The sequence below is a fragment of the Arctopsyche grandis genome, chromosome 3 (genome assembly GCF_051622035.1).
Source record: "Arctopsyche grandis isolate Sample6627 chromosome 3, ASM5162203v2, whole genome shotgun sequence".
Classification (NCBI taxonomy): Eukaryota; Metazoa; Arthropoda; class Insecta; order Trichoptera; family Hydropsychidae; genus Arctopsyche; species Arctopsyche grandis.
In genome coordinates, this window is record NC_135357.1 from 29,430,683 (window position 1) to 29,449,282 (window position 18,600).

General features: G+C 33.9%; 1 protein-coding gene across 1 annotated transcript in view; it reads right to left on the minus strand.

Moving 5' to 3' along the window:
* Gmap (Golgi microtubule-associated protein) overlaps nt 1–18,600 on the minus strand; it is a 48,411-nt gene that overhangs the window by 1,669 nt on the left and 28,142 nt on the right. The window contains exons 3-6 of the mRNA XM_077427596.1: nt 3,701–6,796; nt 3,442–3,626; nt 3,195–3,358; nt 2,916–3,119 (exon numbers count right to left, since the gene is read on the minus strand). Of these exons, the coding sequence (XP_077283722.1) occupies nt 2,916–3,119; nt 3,195–3,358; nt 3,442–3,626; nt 3,701–6,796 (3,649 nt within the window). The remainder of the gene's footprint in view (nt 1–2,915; nt 3,120–3,194; nt 3,359–3,441; nt 3,627–3,700; nt 6,797–18,600) is intronic.

The following is an 18,600-nucleotide window of genomic DNA, read 5'->3' on the forward strand; positions in this document are numbered from 1 at the left end:
AGAATTTTTTTCAGCATATATATGTATTATATAATAATAAAAAAAATTCATTGAATGTTTTAAATTTCAAAAAAAATGTATATGTATATAAAAATAAAATTGCTATACGGCGGTTGATATCAGCATCCAGAAGCCATTTGCCAAATCCCAGATTCTAAGTATTAAACAAGCACTGGCTGCATAAAAGCAGAATGCGTACACGACCTTTAAGTGTCGGCCGCGTCATCGCCAACACGAGATCTTAGAAACGTTCGCCGTCTCATCATACTAGGTTCAATTTCGATATTTTTCCCACAGCATATTAGCGATCTGGATTACAATACTGGATAGCGATTACAACGCATTCTATCCTTTACTGAGGGCAGAAAAACCAGTACCTGAAGTAATACTCAGAACCTAGGCGGCTAAATCGATGTGGACAACGACGACGACCGCAAACGTCATGCACTAACAATGCTAAGAAAACAAAAATAAACAAAATAAAAATAATCAAAACAACATAACTTTGCACAGTAGTGATACCACAAAGGCGTATTTTATACTTTCGCTTTCAAGGCGGCGTATATACTCATTATCATATGACATAACAAAAGCTTCAATATGTATATTTGTTATAAAAATAATGATGAAAGAAATAAATGAAGAGTTAGTAGTCTTATTTTGAAACAGAAATACATAATAAGCTTCTACATATGATAACATGATGTAAAAAAATTGAATCTGATTTAGGTCGAAATGTATGTATAATATGACTAATGCAGGGAACTTATCGGCCAGAACGTATTCTACAGAATATTTCAATGTTTATATTCAATATATGTGTGTCGTTTTTATGAATATAATAACAGTGAATCACTAGTTTATAGATAGTGATTGAAAAAAAATAACGACAACTGACAATCGTATATAGCAAATCTGTCTAATAAAGATGAGACTGTACAGTACTGTTCAAAACTATGATGTCTATAGTTCTAGTATTGAATACTGCGAATCTGTTATGACTAATTGTGGGATATAAAACACGAAGCAAATCAAACTATTGATCAAATTGACTCATTCAATGACGGTGCAAGTGCATTAGTTTGCCACCCAGTTACAATCCACTTCTTCAGTGTAGGACGACAGACATGGATTTTGATAAGATTGAAGCAATGTTATGTATGTACTATCAATAGAAAAATTAATCGCTGATAAACAAAATTTCTATAAATGTGAAAATGAAAATTTAAGTCAACACCTCAATGACTATTGATTTACATGTGGGATGGCGCTATTCAGCAGATCTACGGATGTTTTATTTAGATTTTTTACATTTTCATGTTTGTTTTAATGTGTTTAAAGTAATTTATTTGATTGAAATAAAAAATCTTGTGCATATTTAGGTTAAGCAAATGTTTCATACAGGAAAAGTTAGGTTATATTCAGTACGGCACTGCTGTGTCAAAGCTGCATTACAAACGATATTTTAATACATAAAGAAAATAAAACAGAACAACATCTAAGTTGAAACAAATATATATATTAATAAAAATAAATAAATAAATGAACGCCAAAACGATGACACGGGACGACAAAGACCATAAGACTGTGCAACCCCACATGGTAAAATGAGCTGATAACCATTAATGGTTGTCACACAAACAACACCTCACAGTTACCAAATGAGATTAGACCGTCTGTGGCACAAATCCACATACACATTTTTACACTATCTATTCGAATAAAGCAAATTCCAGAATACAAAAATTAATAAAAAAAAAAAAACCAAATTAAAAACATAACATGTACCTCTATACAATTTTATATCAAAATTATATAATTTCATTAAAACCACAACCCGTACTACCCTCAAATAATTACAAATTCAATATCATTAAACCAAATTATGTATGATAAAAAAAAAAAAAAAAAAAAAATGCCTACAAAAAATAAAACAAATAAAAAAAGTGCAAAATGAACACTAGTACATACATGTGATTGTTAACAAGTGACACACAAAACATTAGTCAGAGTGCTATCCAGGATTGATTCAACCAAATGATGTGATGGTTTTAGTCATGGTGCGACACACGTCGATACAACATTTAACCAAAACTCCCCAAATACCGTACAACAACAAAAAAATTCCATTAAAAGTGTTAAACCATACAAAATGATCAATATATTATACATAAAATCAAACCAATCGTATCAAAACGAATTACATACCAATACACAAAATCAACTTGACGCATCATCAACTATAATCAATGCGAGTATAGTACGAGATATCAATTCAATTCACTCGCTCGTTGAGATGACACGCAAGCGATGTTGCATCCAATAAATAATGTTAGTAAAAAATAATATATATATATATATATATATATATATATATATATATATATATATATATATAGTATAAAAGTATAAATCATTACGATGCATATATATATATAAAGAGAACACTCCCCGATGGATAAAAAATGCTGTGATTGAAAACCTTTGGTGGCTTGACTTACATACCAGACGGAATTCTGGGTAGTGTATCGAGTGAACACCCAGAATTACCAGCTGATATTTAGCCAAATCACCAATCTGTTCACCGACACGTGTGTTAATTAAACAATGTTAGTTTACGGGTGAATATTATATAATAGTTTCAAGTCCACCACGTTAGAGAATAGCGTGATGTAAATTAGTGAAGAAAAAAAAATCATTAGTATAATAAGTGTGACAAAAATACTACATGCTTATCGAAGAGGAAAAAAGAGTAATAAAACATGCGATATAAAATATATAGGTTTCGAGTTGCATCATCGGCAAGCGCACGATGATGCATTTTTTGAAACCACTTCACATTCCTCGCATATAAGGTTACACACCGTATTGTTCTCATACAATATTAATCTACCGAAATGTACGTATGTGTGTACCTGCGTGTTTCATGTCGTTCAATTGTGCGACACGGGCTTCTAATTGAGACGAGAGTCGAGCCGCAGCTTTCAGACCGTTGTTAGAATCTCTAAGCTTGTCTTGCAGACCGGCCATTTCGTCTAATAAGCGTTGGTTCTCATGACCCGACTGATCCAAATCTCTCTTGAGTCTGCCCGCCGTTGCGTCATTGTCGCGACTTTTATCTGAAACCATACCGGAATATGAATACTATTCAACAATATTCAATTATTTAAACTTTGTATGAAAATCTTAATTACCCATTTGGAATTGCTCCAAAACGCACTGCAAATTAGTGAGAGCCGCTACATTCTTATTGTTCCTATCTTCGGATTGATTCAACTGACCTTGTATATCGTCTCTTTGCTTTTCTACTAATCGTAATTGGTTACGTAAGGTTTCTACTTCTTGATTTGCTCTAATGCTGAAATGCGACAAAAATTTGATTCATCAAAATCGTTTTTTTTACTTTGTATTTGATACAGTTTTTTTATTAAATTATTATACTTATTGGACGTATAGAGTGTATTGGAATGTTTGGCCTTTTCTTCGGCGACTGCTAAGCAAGTCTGCAACTCTTGACACCGTTGCTCGGCACCGACCAGCTCGTGAGTGTGAGCTTCTTCGACTTCCAAGAGATGTCTGCGCAACCGTTCGACTTCTTTTTCCAAAGTCTGTTCTTTTTCTATGATCTGAAATGAAACAACAGTTATAATTTAGTACCAGTTTAAATTCGAATCTAAAATTACAGTGTAAAAGTAAATACTTGATTTTTATCTTGTATGATTTGCTTGGTGTTAGTTTGCTCTTGTAGTAAATTCTTTCCGAGTATTTCGCACTTTTCAGCCAAGAATATATTCTTCTCTTGTAATTTTTCTATTTCTTCCCTGGGTACTCCTGTTTTTTGAGTCTCTTCCAAGGCCTTCATCACTTCAACACACTGTCGTTCTTTGGCATTGAAGTGCTCCATTAAGCTGTGGCAGTTTGCACAGTTCTCGCTTTGCTTATTCTGCAGATCGAGACAAATGGCAGTCAATTCTTTGTACTTTGTATTCTCAGAGCACAGTACCTCATTCAATCGTTGAATTTCGGCGTGATAGTTGATGTTTTCGTTGTGCTTCTGCGTCACAAGCGCAATCAGCTCGTTCTTCTCCGTCGTCAGGTGCTCCAATTGGTTCTCCATTTCAACTTTCAGCAGTCCAAATTCAGCTATTCTAACCTGATCGTCTTTTATACTGTGATCGTAATCGCCCAAGTGAGTTTGGAGACTCATCTTTTCATTTTCGAGTGTCTTGATGGTTTCTTCTAGTGTAGCATTCAAGGATTCAACTTCAGCTAGTTTGGTCATTGTATCTTCGTAGTCTTTGCTTATAGACGTGTAACTGATTATATTTTCATTCTCGATTTTCAATTGTGCGAGTTCGTCAGACTTTTTACTCATTTGAACATTTAGCGCGCTGATTTCAGCATCTTTTAGATTTGCTAATTCTGTCAACGAATTCTGTAAGCTGACTTGTGCATTTGTCAACTCACCAATTTGTCCTTCTAATCTTTGTTTTATTTCATTGTGATTACTTTCCATTTCAGTTAATTTGTTGATTTCAACTAATTCATCGTTTTTAATAATATTCTCTTGTACAAATTTCTGCAGCTCTACATTTTGCTTTTCATAGTTTTCCATCAGTTCCTTCGAATGTTTCAATTCTTCAACTGATTGTTTATACATAACTTTCAATGCATCTGCTTCGTTCAATTTTTGATTTAAATCATTAATTTGATCATTCGCATCGGACAAACTCTGATTATTATTATCCGATTGTGATTGTAAATTAGCAATACGCAATTGCATTTTAGTCAACTCCTCCTCCTTTTTAATTAATTCTATTTCCTTTGCAGAAGCGATTTCTTTAATAGACGAATATTCAACAGTGGCTTCATTTAATCTGCCTAACAAAGTATCTTTTTCAATCAAAGCCCCCTCCAACTTCTCCCGAACAGTATTATATTCAACAAGCTTTAATTCAAGAGCCGTCTTTTCATTTTCAACTTTTTTTGCGTGTTCGCATATAATTGCCTTACTCGTAATATCCGCTTTCAATTCAGATATTTCTTCCATCAGTATGATCTTTTCATTATCAATGATGCTAAAGTCAATCTTCAGTTTTTCATTTTCAGCTGCCAGTGAACAAATTTGACTTTTCGACTTCTCGATTTCGCTACGTGATTCTGATAACTTCTGTAGCAACTGGGACGTTTCATTGTTATGAATTGATTCATCTCGATTTTTTAGCTGCACAATTTGAGAATTGGTCTCATCTAGAAGTCGCTTCAACTCATCCCTTTCAGATTTTATTAGTGTGACTTCGTGTAGGGAAGTTTCTAGGTCGGCTTCGAAACTCTTACTGCGATTACTGCAGTCGTCTAATTCATTCTGCAGCATTACCACGTTATCTTCGTTTTGCTCTAGGATGGGCTCCAGCTTGGACGGACTCTTCAGAGCACCTATTTCAGCTATGAGGAAGTCGTTGTTGTTTTTCATCTCGGACAATTCTCTTTCGCGTACAGACAGATCACTCTTTACAAAGTAAACTTCCGCGTTGAGCTCATCCATTTTGGATTCTAAGTTATTTATGACTTTTGAATTTTCCGCCACTCTAATTTCTAACGTCTCGTTTCTGCTTTTGAATTCTGCGAACGCCTTTAAAACTCCGTCTACGAATTTAACGATATCTTCTGGTGATTGAGAATGTTTTAATGACTTGTCGATTCCCATTAAGTCGAACGATAAATGCTTGTCGAAAATACTTTTGAGTACATCGAGTGAAACGGTCTTTCTGCCGTTCTCCGAATTCGTCAACGATTCTATTTCTTTCCTCAAGTGATCGTTTTCAAGATTCAGACGCTTTATTTCTTCATTCGTGTTCAGCTTGTTTTGAAGTTCTACTATTTCGAATTTAAGTTTTTCGATGATGTCTTGCGCGTTTGCATCTCGAATTGAAGATGAAATCACGTTCATAGTTTTCGAAGGTACATTCTCAGAAAATTGCATTTCTAACTGTAAAAATTTTTCTTCTAATTCCCTATACTTTTCATCGGTTACGCGACTGTTATGTTTATCAGAAGTTGAATGCTTACTTTTGGACATTTCTTCGAGATCGTTCTGAAGCCTAGTTACTTCTTCTTGTAGTTTGAAATTTTCTTCATTTAATTCGTGATTCTCTTCTTGAAGTTTTTCAATATTTCCCGAAAATGATTTACTCGCTTTTTCCAAATTATCAAACCTATCATTAATTTCTTCTAGCTCTGTTAATAGTTTCGCATTGTCTTCAGACAAGTACAAATTTTCTTCTTGAAACTTTTCTGTATTTTCAGTTAAAAGGCGATGAACTTTTTCCAAATTATCATACTTGTGACGTAACGTTTCTACGTTCTTGTGAAGCTTCTCATTAGATTCTTGCAATTTCAGCTCATGATCTTGATTTGCAGACGTTGACTTTTCACTTTGAAGCCTGGTGAACTCCTTTTGAAGCGTTTCGTAATTTGTTTGCAGTTCATTTTTGATTTTCAAAATTTTATCCACTGCCAACTGATTTTGCGTATCCAAATCATCCAAACTCAGCGCGAGATTGGCATTTTCTTCCACGGACAAATCGAGTTGCCTCTTGAGATTGCTCACTTCTTGAATATTCGACTTCATGTTGGATATTTCACACTGCAAGGATTTGACTTTGGCGTGCAGTTCGTCATTTTCTTTTTTGAGTGACGATTGATCTTGGGTTTTAGCATCGTCCTCTTGCGGATCCCAGAACCACGAGGAATCTTCATCTTGTCGCGAATTACTGTTGCTGGGAATTGATTGAACCTGAAAATGAAAAAAAAGAAGTACTTTAAAACACATGTACATGTATTTTACATAGCGTACCGATGACCTTATCGCTTTTGTCTTATCGTTTGTTGTAATTTCGACGAAAAGCATATCTATTTGTAAATTAAATAAAGCCTCTCCTTTGTGTTTCTTTTGTTGTACTTTTTTGTCGATTTATTTTTAGTCAAGAAACTCTTTAGATAAGGAAACGGAAACGGTGCGACATGTTTGAAACAGGTCACGTTTAGACCGAAAGGTGACATCTGCAGGAAGTCATCATCTTCAAGTCGTATGCATTGCATTTATGTACACTCGATAATACATATATAATACTTTGAACGTTGCAACATTTCATTTTTACATCGAAGTTGCGGCATCGTTATTGAAAATTGCGAAATCTAATGGTGGGAAGCGATTTGAACCTTGAACCACAAACCTACACTAAACATTTAAATATATTAAAACCCAAGTCGTAAATTTTGATGGATCATTGGAAATATAATATATGTAGATAATAAATATCTTAGTATTGTATCTTTAATATAAATATATATGCGTCTTGAATTTTACTACTAGGTACATAGGTACATATGTATGTATCGATTCTGTTTAAGTGAACTTTGAGTATTTACCTACATACATATAAAAATAAGTCTTTCAAAAGCTTTTCACATATTTATATGATTTTTTGTACCGGTCTCTATTTAGAAAGTATTGTCAATAATGATTTAGACAGGTTATATAGTATGAACTACGTTTATACAAAATGCTCATTACGTTTGAAACATTGTATCAATTTAATTACATTTAAGATAGATAAAAAATCGGCATTTGCACAAATAAATACGAAACGTGTTCTTGGGAAGTGCGATAAAGCGCGTAAACACACAAACAGGAAACGTGGAAATTTATTTCATTGAAAAAAAAACTTTTCAAAGGGTGATCTTCTATTCGCAACCAAAATTTATAACAATAATTTGTTACATTTTAACACCTTCACATAAAAACTATTATATAAAAGTTATTATTATATAGATTGAACGAATCAACTATTTTTAGCTTGCAGTCGAAAATTAATGAAGTATCTGATATTGATTTCAGGGTTCTTGTTAGTTTCTTAAACATAAGATCATACTATATTGATATTTTTTTTTACTAACCTATATACGTTTAGGGTTGTAAACATGTCAATATGTATTTTATTTTATTTTTACATAGATATATACCAGGAAGGCCTAACAGCTAAACCCCAATGCACCTTCCTAGACAATTAATTACAAACATTGAAGCATTTTTAATTACATTAAGAAGCTGAAGAACACGAAATTAACAATTAATTAATTAATACATTAACCCACACAGACATCTATGGAATTAGACTTCTACATAAACTTTTACATATTGTACATAAATCAAATTCAGAAATTTATGACATAGTGGGTAGGATGTTGTTTGCCAATTTGTATGTACATTATTAAAATATAATCCATAATTAGTCATCTCCACAATACATATTTCGCATTTAAAAGTTTTTTAGAGCTGTTCAAAGTTTACGATAAATATATTGAATGTTACATCAATCTGATGTAAGATATTATGAGACGGGTTGTCTTAATTTGTGTAAAAATATCTAAATAATAAAGAAAGATTTGAAAAACTCAGTCTTTTATTTATTTTCAAACATCACATTTACACTCCACGTGAATAAAGAGCCCTTACCAAGCCTACGTTTAGCTAACAAAAATGGATGAACGTTTTCCGACACGTGATCGTGCTCTCGCCCCGCTGAAATCGTAAATAAAATACGTAACAACACCTGAAACGTTGCAGGCACGTGTAAAAATTTAAATGTATAATACAACACCAGGGCTTCGAATAAACGAATGTAAAGAAATCGATTACATTTGAATGTCATGTATGGAGAATGCGATCGAAAGACGTAAACAACCATCGCCACACCGCGATATATCGCCGAGATCGCGGCAAATGTAAAATATCAAACGGATTTTAGCATTTTTCCTCCGATTGAGAAAGTTCAACGAACGTTGTGACGAATTATCGACACGGTCAAAAGTACAGCCGTCATATTTTTTGGGTGGTCTTCAACGTTCGACCACGTGGCAAATTCACACGTGACGCGAATTCGATTGAACACGGTCACGTAGTCGGGAACAATATGCAAATCGCATGACCCCTATTATGTGGTAATTTTTTTTTTCATTTTGTCGAGCAAGGACTCACGTGTACATACGACGCACAATCGGTCGAAAGGTGTTTCGCTCGACACACGGACACGTCGAATCGTACATATTATTGTGGACTTTTCGAATCGCGATATAAAGACGTCGTTGAATTATACGAAATTGAATTACAAAGCTGTGGGGGCTGAACGATGGCGCGCATTTGACCCGTATATTGCGGCTAATTTACAAACTGAGACAACGTGTCGTCTACTCAATAATAAATAGTCATCAATGCGGGCGTTGACACACCGGTGTGTCGTAAAACAGCTCACTGTAAAGAGCCCTTACGTAAAAAAAAAATCAATACTAAAAAATAATTAAAAGGGTCGAAGAGAGTTAATGTGTTACACACAAGATGGACGGTATATAAAAATGAACAATTATTAATCGAGGTGTGAAGGAAACGGAAGATACGCAATAGTGCGTGTGTGAAGAAATGAAAAGATTCACTAGTTTTATTTTCGAAAATGCACGCGGGCCAATCAAATTAGCGGATTATCTTGAGGGCGTGTCCAAGCGCCTTACTCAACACGTGATTGGTTGATTAATTTGAACAATGTTTTTCTTTATAAGAGGATGAGTATAAAAAAAATTGGATAAGCACACATTGTCAAACATTTTATTGTGTTTTAAATTTTTATTTTTGTTAGATACATATGTGATTCGCGTTCGATTTTGAGCTTTGACCATGACACTTTTTAATGTCGCAATATAAAAATCTCTTCAACAGTCTTTATAACAAATTTAAATTCTTGTGTCGGTCAAACATTAAGCCATTTATTTTAACTAAATCTATATCATCATCATCATCATCATCTACAGCCACTCACCATCCACTCGTCTCTATTTTGCGCAACTATCATCCATCTCACCCCACACATTTTCCTAATTTCGTTTACCCATCTTCCCTGCGATCTTCCTTTTACTTTTTTTCATTCTATCTGGTACCATTCTAGCTTTTATTCACCTTTCGTCTATTCTTCTAGCGACGTGCTCGCTCATCGCCATTTCAATATCTTTACTCTTTCCACTACGTCCACAACCCTTGTCATACATCTCACCCACGTATTCCGCTAACTGTCTTTCCTCGTTATGCCGAGCATACAGCTTTCCATATTTCTTTGGGTGCAGTGAACTTTGTGTAGCATCTTGGCGTTCAATGTCCAAGTTTCATATTCATACGTCATCACTAGAGGTAGGACCGGAAGCGTGCCGTTTATTGTTCAATTGTTGTAAATCCTTTGTAAAAAGGGTTTGGCAAACCTTTAACAATGCATTTAAATATTTGAACAATATACAGCCCCCTTAGGGTCCGGGCTTTAGTCATCACAGACAAAACGCGTTCTTTTTATTCAGACAGAGTGGCATTTTTACAAGCCTCATATCAAGTTGCTTTCGCTTTTTTTTATTTAAAAAAAACATTCATTCGTCCAAATGTACTCCATCCTAATTTCACACGTCTCTTTATTTCTTACCAGTCATCTATATATACATATATCTATATGAAATTTACGCACTCTATTTGTGTGCTAAATTTTAACAGATGGTATAAAGTCGTGATTCAAATGTCATTTAAAAATGTAATTGATATTATAAACAAACTTTTGAATAGTTTCCTTATAGGAAAAGTTTTAATGTATAACGTAATTTGGTTATTTTCCTTACTGCTTGCTTAGACGATTCTTATAGTAACCAAAAATTAGATATTAATATTTGAATAAAAAATACATAGAAAACTAAATGAAATAAAAATACTTCATATATCGCACAGCAGTAAACTTCTAAAGCGCTTAAGTAAGTACCATTCACACTCGAATGTGTTATGTTTCATTTTTACTATTATACATAGGTGACATTACAGGTCACTCGAAATCGACACCTATGCCTAAATGTGTAGACAGATAGTGGGTGAATAGAGGGTAGGTATGCAATTTTCAACCATGAAATCAGATAAATTGGTAATCTCTGATAGGAAACGATTGACTTGCAGTCACAAATATCGAAGTCTGACCCGCATAAATACTTAAAATCATACATAGTATGATTCTTTTCAATCAAGGTCTAACCAGGGATCGAACCTGGAACCTATCAGTCAATCACTGAGCTATACTGTTTGAAATGAATATACATAATACACCGATGTTATACGTATGTACATATATGTACGTAACTATAGTGAAATATCGGAAACAAGATTGATTCAAACCCATATTTCAGTGTGTTTACATTACAAAAAAATAACAAAATTTCCAAGTAGACAAACATATAATAGATATCGTAGGTATGTAAGTTAAATATTAACGCAGACGTTGGTTGATAAGCAGCTTTTAGGTATGATAGAGTTTCTAAGAATGCCATGAAAATGTGTTAGGTATCGGCGTTTCCTTTTCATGAAACGGGCACAAAAAATAGTAGTGTTTACACGTTTTATCACATGTATTCATACCATCGATATGTTCTAAAGAGACAAAAAAATGCACATCGAAATTTCATTTGCACACTTTAGTGAAAATCTACAAATAAACACAAGGAAAATTGATTTAGAACTGCAATGGTGTAAATACGATTGAATTTCCGAACGAACGTTGAACCGATGCAATCAAATCATTGAAAATAATAAAAGTATACGGCACGGGAACGGGAGCCTGCGTATACAATGCGTCCCGGTAGATTTTTTAAGAAAACAATTGTGCAACGCAATACCGCAGAATGCATTTATTGTCGAACAAACAATAAAACGACAATACGGCGTGGCTTGTATTGTTCATGGGGTGCGCCGTGCATATTGTCGCTTTTCAACGATAATATGCAAGTTTTCACTTTCGCAATTATTTATAAAGCATCGTGTGCGAAAATTGTGAAATTGACCGCAGTTCGAGAGGCATCACGCAACTACAAATTTGTTACGATTACATATAAATAACTACACATACGCGACGACATCAGCGTAAAATGATTCTGAATGACTAATGAAAGCTGAAAATCGCACTGCACATTCATTAGTACTGACACGTTAATCGGCACGTATGTATGTACTACGAACAATGTTCACCGATGACGAAATAGTAAAACTCGATCGACGAGAACAATATAAACGTATTCAGTTACATGATTCTTGCCAACTACATATGTATGCATGTATGTATGCTGAGAAAACGTACACGGTAGTTGTTGTTTTTTTTTTTTAAGAAAATGTGAAAACAAAGAGATGACTAATTGAAATCAAATATGAAAATAGAAACGTTCGAAAATATACATCGATACAATATAATAAGCACGTGAATCACGTTTGTAATGATTGTATACAATTTACGATGCACATGCAACCGCGTTATTTAACGACCGCCGCTCTCAATGATGCAAGGTCGTAAGTGACTTCTTACAAAGTTACACATTTACTTACCTGTCTATTTGTACAGATTCAAAATGTCTCCCAGTTTAATTGTTAGTTTAAAATTTAAGCCCGACACGATACAATGAAAAAGCACGAAGCGATAAGAATTAACAGGCTCGAACGATAAGAGAGGCAAAACGACGATAAGAGTTTTAACAGTTTAGTTCGGCATTCAAATGAGTCAAATTAACAAACGGACGGAATTGACCATTCGAAAATGATTCAATGACTCGAAATAGGTCATTTCGGATAGATGCACGCCGGGACGGAGATATTTCACTATACATATGTACGTATCAGCGTGAGTGTGACGAGAGGAATTCTGCGGTCGCAAGACAAACACTTTTGAAACATGACGAAAATCGAGTAACACCAATGTAAACAGACGCATCGTATTAAAGATTAACTATACTAATTTCAGTCAAAGTAGACTAAACAAATTCCAAACGAAATAAGAACGGCACGTTAGAGCGCTGTAATACAATACAGAGACAATAAAGATAATAGAATTAATCCAAAATTAATTTATAACGTATGAACGAATCGAATTTGTTTTAACACTTCGACTTAAGTCGACGTTGCATAAAGGGTTGACATCGATGTGCAAACGCAAATGTGTGTCGTTCGCTCGTCGATATGTTGTAAGATGCGTTGTTTGTTGCCTTATTTGTACGTCTCACATCTACATAAAAACGTAAATATACTTAGAATAATTACGAAAAGTGTGATTTGCGCAAACGTTTCCAAAGTTAGAACGAACGCTCCAAAAACGAAAGGGGAGAAAAAAAAAACAATTGTACGATTTCTTTGATTTATTATAAAAGTTACTCCACCAATGGTCTACGCGAGAAATAAAACAAATAACAAATAAATTAACTCAAATAATAATAAATAATAATAATAACAAAAAAAAATAAGAAAGTTTGCGAAACGCTGTTATCGCTCTTAACGCGTTAACGACCATGCAGTAATTACACTGCATGAAAATTAAATCTGACAATAACAAATTTATAATAAATACGATTGCATATAATCACTTTAGATATATTGAAAATAACGAGCATTGCAAATAAACCACAAGGTTTTAATGTACAAGCGATAATATCAAAATACAAGTATTCAGTTAAAGCAACAAACACACTAAATTAACGATCTTATTTGCGAGAAAGATTTTAAAATATGAATACGCATTGCAAGCACGCGTCAAATACATTACTTAAGAGCAAATCGACAACGAAAACAGTATTTAATTAAATGTGGAATTTATTAGTCATTGTGTTATGCAAATATTTATTATGCGACAAATTACCATAACCTTGCAATGCATATTATGGATTGACAGTTCAATTGAATAAATGTGAAATCATGTTATTTCAATCACTGCACACATTGCAAAATCGCCGATGGATACCAATGTTAAACGAATCTAATCATTTGTATAAAAATACGACTTAAATGTAAAAAGAATTAGCATTTACACTAGAAATGATAAAAAAAACTTAAAAATTTAACATAAAATGTTCTTTATAGGGAATTTTCATACAACGTAAATTGAAAAATTAAACATTTATGTAAGTACATACCGATACTTGTTTTTGCATTGACTCATTGACATATTGCCATGCAGATACATACAATGTACAATAGTTGGATGCTGGTACGGAACTAAGGCCATTGGATGTTCTTAAATATTCATTCATTCAATTATTAATTCCCATTGAGATGAATTGCAAACGATATCCTGTAATGTCTTGAATAAATAAACAAGTGTCAAATAAATAAATAAATTTTTAGCCTCAACATTCTGTATGATAGGTACCTACAGGTAACACTTCAATAAATTAAATCATGTATTGTGTTGTTTCGCCAATCGCTTTGTATTTACGAAAAAACATTTATACAACTCGAACTATTGATACATAAAAGAAAAAGTTGTTTTATTTCACAAAGTCCACTGGGCTTTTTTTAAATATTGTATGTATATCAATTTATATTTTGCTGACATCAATGGAGGATTTTGTCAATGGGATATACAACTTTTACTAGTGCGAGATAAAAAAACACAGGTACCTTTGCACCATTTTATACAATTCAGCGAAATTCGAGATTGCTGAAAACTAGAGATTTGCTAGAAAATTGGTAAGGTTGCAAATTTTTCGGAACCACTTCAATGAATATCAGATAAATTGGCAAACTCTGATAGGAAATGATCGACCTGGAGTCACAAATCTAAGGTCTGGCCAGCAGAAACCAGCGGGTTTTGAACCCGTGACCACTTTGTTCAAAGCATTATATATATATGTATTAGCATACATAATTAATTCATGATTTTGCAAACAGAAAGAAGAAATTTTAAAATAGGCGAGTTAAATTAAGAAAATTATATTATGTACCTACATATTAACAATAATTATATTTATATTAATACTGCGTTGCGAAACAAAAATTTGGTAAAGTATACTCTCGATTATCCGGGTGCGGATTATCCGGTTTGCAGATTATCCGTACTTGAAAAATATAAATTATTTTTTTATATGATTATGAGACGCACCGATTGATTGCGACCATAAACACGCGTGTTATTTGAAACAAATTATGTCACACAGAAATGTTTTTCGTTCCCTTTTTAAATGTCTTTTACTATTTCGTTAATTCTTTCAGTGGCTTTTGATCAGCGAAGAAGTAACAAGTGCGTGTATTCAGAGCAGTTTTTTTCGTAACATATGTATGTTTAATTATTTTCATCTATTTTCAATTGCTGATGAATTCTGCATCGAATTTCGAGAATGTTTGCAAAGAAAAAATTTGCAGACCCGATCAAATCTATAATGCAGATGAAACAGGCCTGTACTGGAAGTGCTTGCCGACAAAAACGCTGACTTCAATGAGAGAAAAGTCAGCTCCTGGACATAAATCGTCCAAAGAAAGAATAACCGTCATTTGTTGCGGAAACGCATCAGGAACTCATGAAAATTTTAATGATTGAGAAAGCAAAGAAACCTCAATCTTTTGATGGAACTGAAATGAAAATTCTTCCCGTCGACTAATATAGTCAGAAAGGGGAATGGATGGACAGGGATATATGAATTATTGAAAAATTTTAAATGCTTTGAAAACGTGGATAACATCGAGAAGTGGCTCGATCATGATTTAAGTGATCCAGATTTTAAACGCATGGATGATGCAGATATCGCTTCTTTTGTTTCTCAAGAGGAAGAAAATGAGAGTGACACTACAAGTGAAGAAGACACCAGTGGTTACGTTAGTCATAAAACGGTACAACACTAGTACTATATAACTACTACTAACGACCACTTATCTGCTTAACTATGAGCGTTTTTCTTAATAAATAATGAGTATTAAAATTATGAAACAAAAAATTGTGTTGTAAATATGATATTATATTCGAAACCAAGTCAAAATTTGACGATTTGGATTATCCGTGTTTTTCAATTACCCGTGACTCTCCTCCCAGCATTAGCTCGGATAATCGAGAGTATACTGTATTTCGATTTAAAAATCAAGGGGGGGGTTCTTCTTGATGATTTTTTGCTTATGGGCCCAAAATTCCTAGTCACGCCACTGATCCTTTTTGCAGAATTACGTGTGTGTATTTATATGTATATGAACGATTTATTGTCATTTTTAATAGATAGACAGTTAGTGAAGCACAATAGGTTTTAGCCAGGCGGGTTTTGTGATCCGGCGAACTATGACGACCGATTTGAGGTTAGGCTTTGAGCATTAAACGCTGCACAATATCACAGATGCGCGGGTGCATGACGACCAGCGCGATTACCGATCAACGATGCAATCGGAAAATGCGCTTTGCTACAACTATTATTATTTTTTTCGTCCGTTGGCGGCAATTTTCATCGTTATTATTACATACATATTATAATAATAATGAAAAAGTGGGACGCGTCAACGAGAGTCGCACAGTGCACGCGACCTTAACACCAAAAGCGAACATTGCGCAACGACACGCGCGATTTGCGCCTATGAGGACGGAAGAAAGACTGCGACAACAGAATGCACTCGACTCTGATGACATACGACGGTGACAACGCAACAGAATGCATTTGTGCAATTCGGATAAACGCCAAATGTACGTATAGCAAATGCCGTAGCAGATAGCATAGATCAGTGGTTAGCATGTGAAGCTTTCAAACCGAGTGGTCACGGGTTCAATCCCTGACCGGCGCTGCTGGCCAGTCCTTGGATATGTGACTACAGGTCGATCGTTTCCTATCAGAGTTTGTGCAATTATTCTGATTTTCATTGAAACGGTTCCGACAAATTGGCAACCGTGTCCTATTATTTTTGCAAATTGAGTTTTCAGCATCTCAAATTTATCCTATGATGCTCTGTAAAATATACATCGATCTTTATAATTGGCCTAGAAGGCGCATTGGGGTTTACCTGTTATGCCTTCCTGATTGATGACCAGGGATGCGGTGCATCCGCTATAAAATCGCCAGACAAATTGAACGACAGATTAACGGACGGCTGCTTTAAATGCAATTCTCGTCTTCTCGAATGATAGATTGCACATCAGATGACGGGTAACCTTTCGATGTGCACAGATGCAATTGTTAAAATGGTAATTATTAAAATTGAGTTGGATCTTTCAGGCGAGTTTAATAAGGCAAGATTCGATAAGTTCCGAATCTTGCCTTATTAAACTCGCCAGAAAGATCCAACTCAATTTTAATAATTGCATCTGTGCACATCGAAAGGTTACTCGTCATCTGATGTGCAATCTATCATTTAAAGCTGCCGTTCTGTTAATCTGTCGTTCGTTTGTCTGGCGATTTTAGAGCGGATGCACCAAACCCGATGACCAGATAAAGTTTTGATCGTGCTTTATGTTCGTTCCGTCGTTTTCGTAAAATTGTTTGATTTATTCCAAATCAATTTTTTCCCGAAAAACAAATATAATTATATAAATATAAATTTACATAAAATATATTCATTTCAAAGTACATTTAAATATTTTGTTACACGATTCATTTCACATGTTACTAAAAAAATCGCTTTGGGTTATTAATTTCATCATAATTATTTTTAAATAACTGTAAAATACAATGTAATATTTTATTTATTTTTTTATCTTGTTTTATTTTCTTATTTAAAAGGAATGTACGTTCTGGTGAAAAATATATTACTTAACAAAAGAAGAAATGAAAATTTTTAGTTCCACATATTTTTTGCAATGGCAAACCGAGAATATATTTTAGGAAGATTTGTAGTTATTTTATTATAAATTTTGAAATCATATTCAAATAGTGGTGACATAGCAGTTAGGATGGTTTTACTAATGAGGAATCGTTACAACAATGAAATCGAATTGGGGTCACAAATATTTTTAAAGAAATTTCTGCCAGCACCGTAATCCCGGTATTCAGACTAGTTTCAGCACCGGGATTCACGGTACCAGAAAACACCGGGATCCCGGGATTGGAAGCCTTAATATGTACATATTATAGTATGTATGAAATCATGTCCCATAAATTAAATTAGACATGGTTTATTCAAATTATGTTTACAAATTGATGAATATTTGTGAGGCAGAAACTTTAGTATTTCCGTATTCTGTAAAAAGTAGCGATTTTAATTAATCAAATCAGCGGTAAAGAATAAAAAAAAGAATCAAAATAATCATAATGCATATGAAAATTATTCACATGCATTATGGCGTGATTCTATTACAGAGGTGTCAATGCATCAATTGATTGGGTGCAAAGTCCATATGAATTGTCGACGAAAAATGAAACAATGACTAGAAATGATTCGTCTTCAATATTCTACGTACATTTATGTATAAGAATATTTGGTATTATAAAATTTAAGTATACATAAATATACACGAGTGAACATATTGAATCGAAAAGATGTGAGGTTCACATTTATAAAGAGGATAAACTGGCTATCCATTATGAAGGAACAATTAATGCCTTGCAATTATACCTATAGACAGTTTTTGCAGGTTCCAGAAACTTAAAGGCAATCTTTACCTTTTAACTCTTCACATTTACATAAATAAGCAACTCTTACCACACCATACTGTCTAAGTAATGACTAATTTACGAACCATCTAAAGTATTGAAAATATTTATTACCATGATTTGCCAACTCGTTAAAACCAACACTTAAAAACACAC